The following is a 16,867-nucleotide window of genomic DNA, read 5'->3' on the forward strand; positions in this document are numbered from 1 at the left end:
AATACTACATAACATTACTTTTCTCCTTTCCTTTCGAAACATTGAAACATTGAGATATATACTTCAGTACAGCTGATTTGAAACCAAATGTAGTTTATGTAAGCCAACGTTTTTTTTTTTTTTTTTTATCATTTTATCAGTTTCATATTTTAAAACTTTTAGGAGCTTTTCGGAGATATATTGTGAATACTTCTAAAGAAAATGCAGTACATAAACGTACATTAAATAAACCAATAGTTCAGGTCTTTGCGATGCATTGTGGGAAATGTAGTTTAACACAGTTTCTGCTGCGCGCCTCTGTTAAGACTTCACTACAATTCCCACCCTGCATTGCGGCTGTGGTCATCATCATGTGCAATGTCGGTGCTGTCCTATGGTGCTGTCTCACGCTGAATGACAGAAGATACGTAAAATAAATAAAATGTGGTTTCGGTGGAAAAATGGCATCATCCCCGTTAAAGCTATCTATGTATGTAGCCCGATAATCGTTTTACGGCAGTATGAGGGCCATTTGATTTAGTTTAACAGGTCAAATATTAGATATTTGCTAACATTATTAATGCTAGCGAACTTCGCACGTATGATAACTGTTATAAAATACTCATGTTTATTGAAATAAGTTTATTATCATAACGAGATTCGTCTTTATTTCATTGTCGATGTGAATGTAATGTTCTAATGTTGTTTTCTGTATTATTTCAGCCGTTAAACCACAATCACTGTTAAAGGATAAAGGTAGGGACGTTTTCTTAGATAAAAAATTGATAAAAAAAAATTCTGTCATTATTCTGTTAAATGAGTGCACTCACCAATGTATACATGTTAAAGTATTTTCATGTGATGCATGTAAACTTTTACCGTTTACAAGTAATTCAAAGTGAAAGCATATGCTAAATGTACCAGTTATTTCATTTTATGTTATACTTATTAAAGTTGAAAACTTGGAAAAAAGTTCAGTCTTTAAACTGTTTGTGTTAGCATTGAACATTTGAACACCAGAAAGAAAAGTGCATCCATCGAGCCATTTTAATAGCAAATATATGCACACACAGTCTAACTGTCTGCTGGTTTTTGTGTCGACAGATTATAAGACAAAGCTTGTGTGAGATGCAAAGATTTCTATGCATTCGAGTCTTCAGGCAGACTGATGCTCTGCTGCAGATCAGACCTCCATCTTTTTTAAATTGTACTACACAGTCACCGGTACCCACAGAACACGGATGCTGGAAACACCTGAGCTCCAGCCCACGATGGCTCAGCACATCTACTGTGTCTTTCTGTCCGTCTCCTCAGAGTAACTCCACCAGAGATCGTCCAGTCAGTGCAGTACCAGGACAGGATGAGCCCGACCCTCTGCAGGACCAATCGATGGGCCTCATGCAGCGATTCAAAAGGACCTTTAAGCAGTATGGGAAAGTCATGATCCCTGTGCACTTGGTGACGTCCACAGTGTGGTTCGGCACATTTTATTATGCTGCAATGAAGTAAGTAGTACGTTAGTGATTATTAATTATCAGGGGTGCACCGATAAATGCCGATATACACTAAAAATACCTGGCCGATAACTTTTCTGAATCACACAGCCGATATTATTCACAGCTATTTCATGTACTAACGTTACGTCTTTTGATCCGTAAGAACATATCAATATGAAATCAATGTTAGTTTGAGTCATTTATAACATGCATTTGAAAAAGCAACACTCATCAAACATAATCATTATACATATTCTTTATTATCATGAAAATACCTGCAAAGGTTTGAAGAACAGCAATATAAATATATCCTTAAGCCTTTTCCTGGAGCTGCGTGTGTTTATGGTTCTTCGTCTGCAGCGCATAATTGAGTTTCTGCACGAGGGCGCCCTCTGGCTTTTGGATGTAGCGGCATTTCACCGTAATTCTTTGAGAAGCGTAGTAAGCATCATCGGACGATTTATCGATGCATCCCTAATAATTATGTGGGTTTGTTAAGGAGGTTAAGACATTTTTGTCAGTTTAAATAAATACTGGAGACCCAGTTAACACTGGCATAGATGTACTTACTGTATGTCCTGCTTGTTAGTAAATAAAATATAATCAATATGACAAAATACAATCAATTGCAAATACACCCTGAAGGAAATTGCACAGGCCCTTGCTTCCTATTTTTTGCACATGTGCAGACATTAGCAGTGTAGATGAGTTTTGTTATGGTACTTGGATTAGCCTTAGTAGTCAAGTCATATTTCCTACTGGTTTATTTAGGCGTAATTTATTCCCTACTATTGTAGATTTAACCCGATAAAAAAGGAATTTGTAGTTGAAGTGCACATGCATTACAAGAGTCAGGTGGTAATCGGTTAACAAAGTGCTTGCATATTGGTACGTGCGTTACAATGACCAAGCAAAAAGTCTCTTTATGGCTGGTGGTGAATCGAGGTAAATGGCACGTTGGAATGTTTACTCTGCAATATATCTGGCTGAATGTGGGTCACCACTGTCTAGACGTTTCAGAAATGTGGGAAGTGGTAATGGATGCTCAATAATGGGCTGTTTCATTCGCCATGACCTCACTTGTCCCAAATGTCTGAGTTATCAGATTATTTGCCTCACCAGATGCCCACAGCTACAGTTTATAGCTAAAATTTAACATGGTATTTTGTTCCAGTCATTTCACTTCCATAGCATTCGTCTTTGCACTGTCTGTGGGTCTTTTAAAATTATTTAAGGTGTCCTAAAATGTCTTGCATTGAATAATTTGATAAGTCGATATGAAAATATTGGCACAAACACGGAAATTCTTTATTCTTTCTCTTAGAGGAGTGAATCTGGTGCCATTTCTTGAATATGTTGGATTTCCTGATAAGGTTGTTAAACTCCTGGAGAACTCTCAGAGTGGCTATGCACTAACAGCATATGCCATGTACAAGGTAGGACTTTACTTCATATACCCACTCATTTGTTCTATCTATCTATCTATCTATCTATCTATCTATCTATCTATCTATCTATCTATCTATCTATCTATCTATCTATGCAAACAATTTTCTCCAATTTTCTAAAGATTGCCACACCTGCAAGGTACACGGTCACTTTAGGAGGAACGTCACTGTCTGTGAAGTACCTGAGGAGGCACGGCTACATGTCCACTCCTCCACCTGTGAAGGAATATCTCCAGGAGAAGATGGAGGAGACCAAAGGGAGAATCTCTGGCAAAATGGAAGAGACCAAGGATCGTTTATCTGAGCGAAAGGACAAATTCAGTGAAAAACTTCAAGAAACCAAAGACAAAGTGTCTTTCCGAAAGAAAAAGGAGTAGGTTTATAATGGCTCATGAAGGGAGTTTTTAGGTGTAGATTTATGTGTCTACACAGTATGTGAACAGGGGCAATGCACTAAAGCTTTGATCTGATGTCTCCCAATAACGGTATAATGATTCACTTGATGTTATTTGACAAAATAATAGAGTTAAAGGAAAAACACATATGCAAAATCTAATGTAGGCTGCTCATTCTATACTTATTGTTCACAAAGTATGCTAAGCTGTTACAAAATAATAAAGTCGTAGATATAAAAATATTATTGCACATTGAAGGCAAGAAAATTGTTAGATTCTTGTAGTATATTTACAAGAATATGTACATGTTTTTATTTTCTAAAAAAAATAAAAAAATAAAAGTAGACGAGTCTACTGTTATGTGTCCACATGTTAGGTCTGTGTAATACTCCGTAACTCTGCCTCAGTCCTTCTTATTAATAATTATATTATTAAGCTAAGATTTGTAAACAGCCCAGAGTTGTCATACGTTTAGCGTACGGAAGATGAAGTAGAAAACCTGCATCTTTTAAATTCTCTATACTGTACACTGAATTTGTGATGTCCTGTTTTTATCATTGTGTGAGCTCATATTAACATACTGTTTTCTTTCTTTACGGTATGTGCACTGTCATGCATTAAGTCATCTTTTTGCTTTAATGTTATATTTTGCAACATAGATTTTATAATCAGCAAATGTTCTGGTCAAGCACTTTTTTGGAGACACCTACATCATGATGTGATGACACCTGGCTGTACACTTACAATAAAACATTTACACAGCATTCTGTTGTTTTATTTAGGGCAGGCCCCTAGCATTTTTGCTTATTGGTCCCATAACCCCCCCCCCATTACATTACAGAGTATGCGGCTACAGCAGATTACTGTATTACTAGAAGTGATGTGTCAATTGACATTACTGTGCTTGACTACATATTATACTCATTAAAATGGATTTAAACAATATTTAGTTACACTTTATTTTATGGTCTCCTTATTACAGTGTAATTATTAATTTAATATGGAGTAATAATGATTAACAACATTATTGGGTATGTTGTTGGGTTTAGGGTTAGTTTCATGTAATTATACATAATTTACTGTTATTACGATAATAATTAAATGTAACAAAGACATGGTAAAATTAAGTGTTTGAATAACAATTTGTATGTATGTAATTACAAATACACCCAAAAAGATAACAAAGCTGTGCATATAAGATTTATTCGGTAATACTTTACAAGGTTTTGTTCATTAACTAATTCATTAGCTAACATTAACAATAGGCAATATATTTTAACAGCATTGATTAATATCAGTTATCTATAATTATATAATATTAGTAATACTAGGGATGCTTAACGATTAATCACGATTAATCGATAGCAGAATAAAAGTTTTTGTTTACATCATATATATGTGGGAACTGTATATAATAACTTTGTATAAATAAATGCACACACATGCATGTATATATTTAAGAAATGTTTACATGTGTATATACATTTGTATATTTATTTATAATTTATATTATATATAAATATAAATACCTAATATATAAATATTATTTTTCTTATAATTATACATGCATGTGTGCATATTTATATATACATAATTATTATACACAGTTCACACACATATATGATGTAAAAAAAAAACGTTTATTCTGCTATCGATTAATCACGATTAATCGTTAAGCATCCCTAAGTAATACTAATCAATTGTTTATTGATTATTAAATCTGTGCAATACCTACTAACACAACCTCGGAGAGGGTGCAAAATAGCTGTCAATTTTTCTGGTGGTTGGGTGTTATGAAAATGGATGGGTTTTAATAAGTGCTTTAATTTGTCCCAATATCTCCCATTGACCCTAATTTGGGGGCCCTACGACATTAATACTATAAACAGCATTATAGTATCCCATACACCAAAAAAATATTTTTAAATATATTTCAAAATATACAAACAATAGCCAAAAAAATATATTTGCTGAAATATATTTTGGAATATGTTTACAAAAATGCATTTTTCACTAATAAAATTTTAAAAGCATTAAAAATATATCTAGCCTACTATATCTACTTTGTTTATGTTACAAACCTGTAAACATAACTGTTTTAAAAAGATTCAAATTAAATATATTTTCAACTTATAAATATACTTTATACATTAAACTTGAATTTATCTTATATTTTAAATATATTTGTGCAAAGAATACTTCTTTTGCCATATGGGATGTAAAATTGGTGGTGGGGTGTTATAGACAAAAATATAGTAAACAAGGTTGGATGGTTTTTAATAAGTGCTATAAAAATTTGTGTCTTTCTATCAAGTTGTTTTCTCTGCAAGGTTAACTAATTGTGATAAGAGTTGAATTTCCCAGAACTGGATGTTTCAGAATTGGTGTGATTTGTTTTTATGTTTGACCAAAGTTTTTCAGACCTTGTGCAGGAGGTCAGGCGGCCTTCTTGAAAAGACCAAAATACAAGTCTCTGTGTTAATTTTCACTTCAGCCTCACATGAGATATAGTTATTTCAATTTTTTTTACAACTTGAGGCAATAACCTTGTGTATGTGTGTGCGCGCATGCCAAGATGCTTCTTTAATGCTGTTAATAGAGTGCAGGATATTGTGAATGTCATGTATGTATAATAGGTATTAACTTTATTCCTCTGGAGATCAATCATATGTTTGACATTTTAAAGATCCATTTACTGGGACTCCTGCAATATAGGACCTGTCAATTACTGACACTGGCTATTTAAGCCAGTTTATATATAGAAGCTTGGGGGGGAAGAGGAGTGGGCATGCTTTTGAAAGTTTAGGTTTTCTTTATTAAAGTGGAGACAAAATGCTTCAAGTTTTGTTTATCTTTGCACCTTTATGTATTTGCTACCTCTTCCCTGGGAGCAAATAAACACTTTTTGGAAAGAAATAGGAGCCTTCCTATCTCCCATTGACACTAATGTGGGGACCCTATGACATTAATACTGAGCATCATAGTGTCCCTATAACTTTTAAATATATTTCAAAATATACAAAAAAATCGCCAAAAATATAAATATTTGCTGAAATATATTATGGAATATGTTTACAAAAATTCATTTTTCACTAATATATTTTTTTTTGCCAAATTTTAAAGCATTAAAATATATCTAGCCTACTATATCTACTTTGTTTATGTTACAAACATGTAAATGTAACCGTTTTAAAAATATTAAATATATTTTCAACTTCTAAATATACTTTATTCAGTGAACTTGAATTTAGCATATATTTTAAATATATTTTGGCAATGAATACTTTTTTTGCTATATGGGATGTAAAATTAGAAATGTATTTGCTTGCCACCCTTGAAATACATTTTGAAATATACAATATGTTGATATATGAAGGTTAAACCTAAATATATTTCCAAATTCAAAAATATATTTAATTGAGCATAACATTCTACAAAATAGATTTCGCATATATTTAAAATATATTTCTGGCCGGAGAAATGTATTTTTTGCCATATGGGGTATACTACACCGTCAGAAAAAAATGGTCAAATAATGGTCCCTAGCTTTCACTGGGGTACACTTTCGACGAGTATATAGGCTATACCTAAATATTACATATTAAGACCTTTTCAAAAAGTGCCAGTTTGGGACCATTTTGCTACTGTATTGTGTACAGTAAATACACTATACTACAGTATTTTATAATGTGGGAAGTGTAAGAGGATCTTTCAAACTCTTACCGTGCTCCTTTAATTCTTCTTACATTGCATCTTTTTTGAGATGTGTCTTCATGTTTAAACATATGCCCACAAATCACTTCTGCTACATTATCAACCATTCAGATGTTTGTTACTATATTTCTTTTCAAACATATGTTTTAAGCTTGATAGATAGATAGATATACACAGATATACACTAATAATACGTGTCCGATAACTATTCTGAATCGACAGCTATTTCATGTAACTTACTAACATTACGGCTTCTGATTAGTAAGTCCTTATCGATCTGAAATCACTGTTAGTTTGAGTCGTTTATAACATGCATTTGAAAAAGCAACACTCGTCAAATCAAATATAAGTTAATCATTATAGATATTCTTTATTATCGTGAAAATACCTGAAAAGGTGTGAAGAACAGCGATATAAATGTATCCTTAAGCCATTTCCTGGAGCTGCGTGTGTTTATGGTTCTTCGTCTGCAGCGCATGTTGAGTTTCTGCACGAGAGCGCCCTCTGGCGTTCGGATGTAGCGGCATTTCACAGTAATTCATTGAGAAGCAGAGCAAGCATCGGTGCACCCCTAATGTACCCTTTATATAAAGAGCACCTTTGTACCTAAATAGTGCAAATTAGTACCTCAGAGGTACATTGCTATACCTAAATTACATATAAGGACCTTTTTAAAGAGTACCCTCCCAGTGACAATTTATGTACATTATTCTGCCACTGTGGTATGAGGGTATCCTGTTATCATACTTGTAATTTTCCTAGCAGCTTTATTTAAAATGAGAAAGAAAAAAAACACTTCCTGATACTTTACAGGAGACATGTGATTTGCTTATGGTTGATTTCAATTTAAAGAGAATAACAGGATGACACAGGCACAAATAAGACAGTGAGTTTTTTCCTCAACTTTAATTGCTCTCTCTGGCCATTTAATGACAGTGAAAGAACAAGCGTGGAATTGTTTCATGATGGGCTACAACAGTATCTTTAAGCAATAGTTTTATTGTTTTATGTATTTATTGTTTTTTTTTTTTTAAGATTTTTAGTCACTTTTTCCTGTAAAAGTATTGCAATTAACAGACCTCAAACTGAAAACCGCTGACATCACAATGACTTAAATAGAAGAATAAAAATAAAAAGGCGCAAGGACAGCAGCGTTCCTCACTCACATAACTCTTAAAAAAAATGCAAAACAGTTTGTAGTCCACAACAGGTCAAACGGTCCTGTGATGTGATCTCGCTCAAGGCCAATGACGAACATTGCTGTGGATTTCTGAGTAATCGAAATTCCAGATCCATGGAACAAGATGAACTGACCCACACAATTTATCAGCCATTCACTCGTTTATTCGTTCAAGCACGTACAGTGAACACACAGTGTGTTTCTGGAGAGGAACCTTTCGGTGCCGAGACCGCCATGCCGAGAAAAACAACAAAATGAACATGCAGTAACAATCAGCTATGGGCTGGATTTCCCCGTGTGCATCTGATATCCCACACACTTGACTGTGTATAAAATGTTATTCAAAATGCATCCCATTGTTGTCAGGTATAAAACCAACACAATACAGCCTCAACCTGAGTGGCTTTCACTCAAGTAAACCTTCTGTGTTTATTTTCGTTAACTACGATACAATTATGTTATGTCAGGTTATTTTCTGCGATCGACTGAGCATGGTTATTATTACAAGTCCAAAGAGCTAGCAGTCACAAAATCAAATTCAAATAAATAAAACGACAAGCGCTGGCGTTTATAATCCTTTCTCTGGAAGCTACAAAAGCAGCAGCTAGTTATCCTGTATATAACCCAGAATATTCGTGTTTCATCACATAACAGATTTGCATTTACTGTATAGGAAAAAAATATAAGAAGTCTTTTCGTATTTATATGGCCATACTGTAGCATTTCTCTTTGCAAACTTTACTCTGTTTTACAAAAAAGACAAAGCACAATTGAAGGCATTCACAAAACTCGATGCCACCTTGTTAAATTTCTCTTTTTAATATTATCTATACATTATATTACAGTATTAACAATGCTTTCTTGTTGTTGTCTACCCATTGGGTAGGATATGTGCATAATATATTCAAGTTATATACAGCACCGTACAAATAAACAGAGTTCGACTACTGAAAGAAGCACCATAGGAAGTGAGGCACAACAAAGGTGGGGACTTTTGAGTGCAAGTGGGTTTCTATGTCTGCTTAAACATCACCGTCAGGCACCGAATTTGCTCGTGTAAATAAAAAACATGCTGCCAACGGAAATAATAATACATTTGGATTCCTAGTGTGAATATGACAGCAGAAAGTTACGATTGTTAACAAACTAAAATAAAAAAACAATTATTATGTCACGGTTGATAAGCAAATATAAAGGAGAAGCGAACATACAGAAAAAACAAACAGCAGCAGCAGAAATAGCAGCGCGTAGCAGCAGCAGCAACAGCAGCAGCAGTACAGTACAAACTCAAACTGTGTGCTCAGAATGAGTGATGGGAAGCAGAGCCAATGACAAGAGCTCATTTCAAAGCCAAAGCAGGATGACATTTTCAATAACGTTTGATCATAGGAAACATTTAACGAAGAGGGTGGTATTTTTCCACCCGCATGAAGTAATGTGATAACTTTAATAAATAGCTAGTTGATAAATAAATAGCCTCAGCCCTGATAGGTTTTCTATGGGACCTTCTTAAGGAAATTTCGAATGAATGAAAATCGGCGTGCCTGAAATGTGTGATGATCGAAACCAAAATCGGCGCAAATGTGGATGTACCTGGTACACCAGGGTGGAAATCCGGTAATGAGCAAAGAATAAATACTGGTGACAGATAAACTAACAAAAAAAAAAAACAGTGTTCCCGTGCCATGGAATAAAATGGCAGAGGACAATAAGAGATAAAATATGACATCTGTATATGATTGTCAACTAAAGTATATCATGGATAACTGGAAAACTATATGCATGCTTTTTAGATGAAAATGGTAAACATGTAGCATGAGATATGACACGCTCATTCAAAAGAGGATGTGCATAAGACTAGAGTTCCCATGATTCCCTTGCACTTGGACCCCATGACAATGCTGAAGTGACGTAAGTTTAAAGTGCTACTCGACAGGATGAAAGCGGCGTATGTGTCGTTACTTCCATCCGCAGATATCCGTGCCAATATCTCTCGCTTGGTCAGTGGAAAATGATCTGGAATTCAAACAGTTTTTTTAAACCCCCTTTTTTTTAGGTCAGTGCCACGATGCAGTTTCTTCGTAGAGGTTTTAGGCTGGATCAGAGTCTCCGAAAAACTATTTCCAGGTACCATCAAAGACAGCATACCTGTGCATATAAAAAGTAACTAAGGGTAGCCATATATATACTGGTTAAAGAATAAGTGCAACGTAAAAACGTTTTCATCATGGCACTCGATTTGGGTTTCGGTTGTTCGTGTTTTTTGTGCACAGGTCCTGGAAATGCACAAACAAATGGTAAATTTCTCAATCCTATGACCGATGTGGTCTCTGACGCAAACGATCTGTGCCGACACGCGCTTTTCTTTAAATACAGGAAAGCGTACAAAACTGAAGATAGAGGGCACGAACATCCATACAAGGCCCCAAAGTTCTAGCAAAAATGAAAATGTAAAAAAAATAATAAACTTTGTAAGCTTGGTTCCTTAATTTTCTATTTAAATTGTGCAAGGGGAGTGTGCCACGAGTAACGCCACTACCTCTTCGAGATCCAGGAGGCGGTACCAGAGAGCACGGGCGACGGATCGGGTGCTCCGAGTCTTCTAGTCACACGGGCTTGTCACGCCGGCCTTCCTTGACCTTGACGAACGGGGTTGTGCTTGCGCCAGGTTGGGTGGAGCGGCCGGCTGTCCTCTGATTGGAGGGTGGTGCGTTATTGCTGTGCTGGTGCATAAAGGAGGCGGAGCCCGGATACGTCTGACCCATCACCTCGCTGTAGGTGGGTGGCGGTCCCTCCACGTGCGAGTTCGAGGCACTCTTGCCAGAGTTGCTGCTTGGGGGCCGTGGCCCGCCTCCGTGCACGTAAACGTCTATCAGGTCGCTGTCGAAAATGGTCCGGTTGGGGGGTGCGCGCACGGACGCGCGGCTAAGCTCGAGCTGTTGCTCGGGGTCTCTGAGCTGCAGGGTACAGGGGCCCTTGTAGGGCGGCAGCTCCTCTCCATCTGATAGACAGATGGTGGGTGGCAAGTGGATGTCCTGCTGCAGGTACGGGTAGGTGGGCTGGAAGCGGCTGAATCGGTCCCTTTGCATAAATGACGGTGCGTTGAAGCGCTCTCCGCCTCGTGGCCCATACATCGCCTGAGTATGAAGAAGATTGACAGGAAATTTTGAGCACATCTTAGTATTAGTTAAACACTGAATCCTGTCTTAAAGTACACAATTTGATCTATTTTATCCAGCAAGTATATTTAGCAGTGCGGTTAAGTAACAAGTCATGTCAGTTGACTCAACTAACCTCAGTGGCTCCTTGTTGCGTCACCAAACTATCTGTTGGCCATGCACAGCCATCCTAAAGACAAGATAGAAAGAAGTTTGAGTCAATAGGAAAATAAATGAATATCACGCATCTTTAAGTCAGCTGGTAAGTCTCGCCAATGCCGTTTCAAATTTATGAGCTTGTACAACATTATCCTATCATTTTACGACTCGCTGTGAGGTGAAATGGATGGCAGTCTAGACAAGCGAGCGAGACTCAGCACTCCAAACTACAGGATGTAAATCAGACACGAGGAAGTATAACACGCAGGCGTGGGTTTACCAGCACTGCCACAAAGACTCAGAAGTGGGCGCACACGAGTCCCGCGTGAACACGGTCAAAAAGTCACACATGTGGCGATCAAGCGACACAACAGGAACTCGACACCCACTCGGCTCAGACAGTACACACATGGTGACTCCATAAACAGATACAAACAAATGTGAGGTGGTGGAGCTCACACGTGAGCTTGCGTTCGACAACATCTGGAAAGATGCACTTACCGGTTGCATGCCCTCTTCTCTGCGACGTGCCTGGCTGTGGCGTGTGAGGAAGGCCCAGGCCGACAGACGATAGTGGTTTAGCAAACAGATGATCACAACTACCATTACAGTCATCACCACAATTATGATTATTATCTGAACAAACTCCAGTTCAGCTGAAAGACAAGAAAACAGAGAGAAAATCATTATTGTTCATTCATTTACACATTTCACATGTTAAAGTAAGAGCATTTTTGATATGGCTTTAAGTTTATAAGAACTTGTTTTGTTTATTTTAACATCCACCATGTCACTTAGGTGAAATGAATAAAGCTTTATAGTCATATGAATGTGCAAGTAATGTCATAAGATGTTCTTTATTTTTACCAGGAGGGGGCAGTAAATATGACAAATCTGAAGGTTTTGAGATTGGGTGTGGAATACTGTCCAAAATCAGACTAAAGAATGCTTCATATTTGCAAATAAAATTTGGCATTTTTCTATTTTCACAGGACATTTCAGTTAATGTCAGTTAAAGGGAGATATGATGTGAGCTGGATTCAAAATCACATTGTCCAAATGAACTGTAGACCTCAATTGGTAACAACTTCAACAGGATAATAACTCTTTTACCCCACACTTGGATAGTTTCATGTCTATCATAGGTAGATCTTTCCCAATCGAATGAAGGAGCGGATTGTTTCCCAATCTAGCCATTCCTCTTTTTCTTAAGAGCAGGCAAGTGTGAATGAACATGAAGCTCGACACTTTATTTTTCATTTTGGTTCACTTCTCTAGCAATCTAAAAAAGCCACTGCATAGGATGTGTTTTATCCAGGCCCTTGTTGCATACACCCTACCCTTCCCAACACGCAATCGCTCAAAGACAGGTCCAAGTCAATAGGCTCTTGTTTCCAAGTCAAATAGAAATGTGCCACACATACATTTAGAGAAATCTCAGGAACGTTCACAATTTCACTCAACACACTAAAGTTTATGAGACAATGGAAAATCTGCTGCTAAGCTGTTAAAGTAAACCCAGCTGTTTTAACACAATCTACACTGCCGTAAAGTATGTACATGACATCAGCAACACACTGGATTTTAGGACCACAGTCTGACTTTATATCCTCTAATGTGTGAATCTACAATAAATGTTACGGCTTAAAGTTAAAGATGTGCAAAACTACACATTTCCAAAATCATATTTGTGGTGGGTTGTTTAAAATACATTTATATGACCTTTATAAAACCATTCAGATTCTATATATATATATATATTAGTATTGTGCAAAAGTCTTAGGCCACCACCACCAGACTTGTTTTAGAAGTTTTAATGTCCATCCACATTTCTTTTTCAATCTTCTTTATTAAGATACAAACAGAAAATTCAGGAAATATGTACAAAAATAAAAATTTAATTTTCAGGACTAAATGTCTTCTTTAGACATTGTCAGTGTTTAGTGTGACCTCTCTTGGCACTAAACACATCTTGAGCGTTTTTGAGCAGAATGAAGTAAAAACACTCCTTTTTTTTAAATAAGAAACTAGGATTTAATTTTATTTAGATTTCAGAGATCCTGCAGTTTCCTTCTATTGCTCAAGTGGAAGGGGAGTTTACCCTAAAAACTTGACACATCAGTTCACATTTTTATACAGTTTTTAATACTATATAAACATTTCCTGTATTTTCTGGATGTATTCTATTAAATAGACTGAGAAATAATTATATTTTATCACCATAACATTGCATAAACAAAAAATCAAATTCTGGAATGGTGGCCTAAGACTTCTGCGCACAGTACTGTATATATAACAAAAAAATAGTTTTTAAAAAATATTTTCATTTAAAGGCTTTATTTTTACCTGTCATACATGTTTGTGTGTTGCTTACTAATAAAAATCATCATGTCCAGTTGTTGTTTGTATACGCAGACATTTAAAAATAACACATTCTAGGGGTGGTTCCCAGACAGGGATCAGACTAGTCCTAGACTAAAATAAATGTAAGAGCTGTCCAAACTGAAAACCACTTACACTGACATATCCTAAAACACATCAGTGCCCTTTGTTTTGCCTCAAAATGCACGCCAGTAATGTTTTTATTAATGTAGTTTGTTAAAACAAGTTAAATATCCTAATTAAACTAAGGCCTAGTCCCGGCTTAAGCTAATCCCTGTCCGGGAAACGGCCCCATCGTGTTGCAATGGCTAGTTTCACATAACCACCCGTAGTTTCTTATTATGAGCGGTCTTGTTCTTGCGAATGTTTCTGACCTTCCCATCATGGCCACTCTCTCACTTACAGAACATACCCAGAATGCAGCTGGGCTGCGTAGTGACATCATTAAAAATGGCACTGTGCCATGGCTCCATTGGAGAGAGTGCTTGCGAGACAAGGCCCCATCTGTTAAGGGCTTGGAGGAAAGGACCAGAGACTAGACGTATAACAGGAGTTAACCCAGCACAGGAGATAAAACGGCTTAAATCTGCCACCCCTAACCGGATTATAGCCTGGACCAGCTCAACTCAGACAACTGGTGGTAGATTGTGGAGGGGAGAGGGGGCAAAAAAGTCTCCAACTCAGAGACTCGACAGTTCTGTTATCAACTAATCTGGAAGCTCCTTATCCAGGACCATCCACTGCAGTTGTAATATGCTGTAACAGTTTCGTCTTAGTGGCCAGGAAAACTAATTTTATCAAGTAGCTTCACCCTGTCCTGCTTCGAAATGGTTCTGACCTACACAATACACAAAACAAGAGAGGCTTGAGTTTATTGTGAGGAAACTGGCCAAGGGTGGACATTCTGACAAAAGTATTGTCCGTTTGTTAGGTTTACCTGTCATAATGTCTTAAAGCGACACTATGTAGTTTTTTACCTTTAAATAATGTCTCTAAAATTATTTCAGTGATAGAACAACTTTTAACTGGACAAATTGTACTGTTGCTGCAACATGAGCGGCCTCCTAGCTGCTACAAGCACACTCTGAAAGTGCCGGTGGAGGGTAGAGCACACAGCCCCGCCCCTCCCCCTGCCTGCAAAAGAGTGTCTGACACCAGGCACTGTTGCGCTTTTCAACCACATGGGGGAGCTGTAAGTCATTTTTACATGGAAGCTACATAGTGTTGCTTTAAGTAACATCTAATTCTCACAACATGTGTTGTCCGGAGTTCTTTGTTTACTGGATTTTCTAAAACCGTAATTTATTTTATTGTTGATCGCCTGAATGGTTGACACCAAGTAACAGTACGATTCTTTGAACAAACTACTTCTATCCCTGAAAGGGGACAAAGAAATGAAAAACCATTTTTACCTTGTCTTTGTTGAATAATGGTAGTCTACCCACATTCACGAACATACAAAAAGTGCTAGACATGCTAAACATCTCAGTCTCATAGAAATTCCTCTTTTAGAAATGTCAGCCAGAAAACGGCCCAATCTGAAAAACTGATGCTTATGACATCACAGGCATCTAACTGCCCCCTCCACTTTAAAATAATTGGCTACATTTTTTGAGTGGCAGCAAAGTCAGCCAATCAGTAATGAGATTGCAAGTTAAGCCAGTAGGGGGAGCCAAATAGGTGCAAAACCACTTGTTTAAAATCCCCCACCCTAATAGAACTATCTGAGAGAGGTTTTTAGGAAGCTTCTAAGGCATTATAGACCCAAACAAAAATGTTTTTGTATACATGTCACATCACTAGGCCTGTCACGATAACAAATTTTGCTAGGCGATAAATTGCCTCGGAATTTATCGCGATAGGCGATAACATTGATGCTCCGGGACCATTATAATAATGCAGATACACCTTTTCAAAGATCTATAAACTTTTATTTCTAAACAATAAGTAATACTGGAACTGGAAGACATTTTAAATATCCACAAGAAATGAACAAAATAACAGGATGATTGCGTTTTAGGTGCATATGCATGTTTGTCGTGTTGCCACTTTTAAGTGCTACGTTTTTACCACAAATGCGACATAACAGCTCGTTCAGGTTTAGTGGTTCACCTCGGTCATTAGGTTTAAATCCAAAGTACTCCCACACTGCAGCTGTAGCGTTTGGTTTTGAAACTTGGCTGTTTACACTTGGTATTAAGATGTGTTTTTGATCAGATCACAAGTGGACGAGAAATAAGATTGCGCAACTTTCACACGCTTGCAAAATGAAACTGCGTGCGGAGATCACCCGCTTTAGTTTATCAATGAAAGGCTAAAAATAGCACTGTTCACCTTGTGTCAGAAAAGTCAGAAAAGACGTAAAACATTGTGATCCGATCGATGAAAACGCATGTTAATGACAAGTGTAAACAGCCTCTAGTAAATCCATCTTTTTCTCCAACTCTCGTCTCAACTAGTGTTTTCTCCTGCTACACTCCTCACGCGGCGCTCATCCTCCTCAGTACGCCTACTGTGATAGGCTACGCCAGGAGTCCCCCCTCCCCACACAGATCATGCGACTGACAAATGACTGACGAGTGTTCACTTCTTGTCACTCGTTGCACGGAGCGGTCATCCAGTCTCTTTGGTAGAGAGAGAGAAAGACAAGGAAAACAAACAAGCATGCAAATGTGAATTATTGCGGCCGAAAAAAATGATCGAGCTCATTTTATTTACCGTGCGATTAATCGATTTATCGTTTATCGCGACAGGCCTACACATCACAGAACAAGGATAAATACCCCATTCAATCATTCTGTGTCACCTTTAACTGAAGGTTGGAGCTGCTGGTATAGTGGGTAGTGCTCCAACACGTACCTCCGATATGCTTTCAGTGACTCAAGTTTAAGTACCAACTCCTGGTCTTTTGCCAATCCTGTTCCCCTCTCTTCACCATGTACTTTTCTGTCTCCTT

The 16,867-nt window shown here is 37.2% G+C and overlaps 2 protein-coding genes across 3 annotated transcripts in view; one reads left to right on the plus strand and one right to left on the minus strand.

Annotated features, from left to right (window-relative positions):
* Window positions 1–335: 335 nt before the first annotated feature.
* On the plus strand, window positions 336–4,196 carry fam210aa (family with sequence similarity 210 member Aa). The gene is made up of 5 exons (XM_065293110.2): window positions 336–469; window positions 703–735; window positions 1,084–1,484; window positions 2,800–2,911; window positions 3,046–4,196. Exons 3-5 carry the CDS (start codon window positions 1,108–1,110, stop codon window positions 3,298–3,300), a joined length of 744 nt encoding a protein of 247 aa, XP_065149182.1. The 5' UTR covers window positions 336–469; window positions 703–735; window positions 1,084–1,107; the 3' UTR covers window positions 3,301–4,196.
* Window positions 4,197–9,010: 4,814 nt separating this feature from the next.
* Window positions 9,011–16,867, minus strand: part of ldlrad4a (low density lipoprotein receptor class A domain containing 4a) — a 105,745-nt gene continuing 97,888 nt past the window's right edge. For both annotated transcript variants that reach the window (XM_065293122.2, XM_065293138.1), the window contains 3 exons: window positions 12,031–12,185; window positions 11,507–11,560; window positions 9,011–11,349 (listed from right to left, as the gene is read on the minus strand). In XM_065293122.2, the coding sequence (XP_065149194.1) occupies window positions 10,819–11,349; window positions 11,507–11,560; window positions 12,031–12,185 (740 nt within the window). In that variant the 3' untranslated portion in view covers window positions 9,011–10,818. The remainder of the gene's footprint in view (window positions 11,350–11,506; window positions 11,561–12,030; window positions 12,186–16,867) is intronic.

Source organism: Paramisgurnus dabryanus, chromosome 19 (genome assembly GCF_030506205.2).
Source record: "Paramisgurnus dabryanus chromosome 19, PD_genome_1.1, whole genome shotgun sequence".
Taxonomy (NCBI): Eukaryota; Metazoa; Chordata; class Actinopteri; order Cypriniformes; family Cobitidae; genus Paramisgurnus; species Paramisgurnus dabryanus.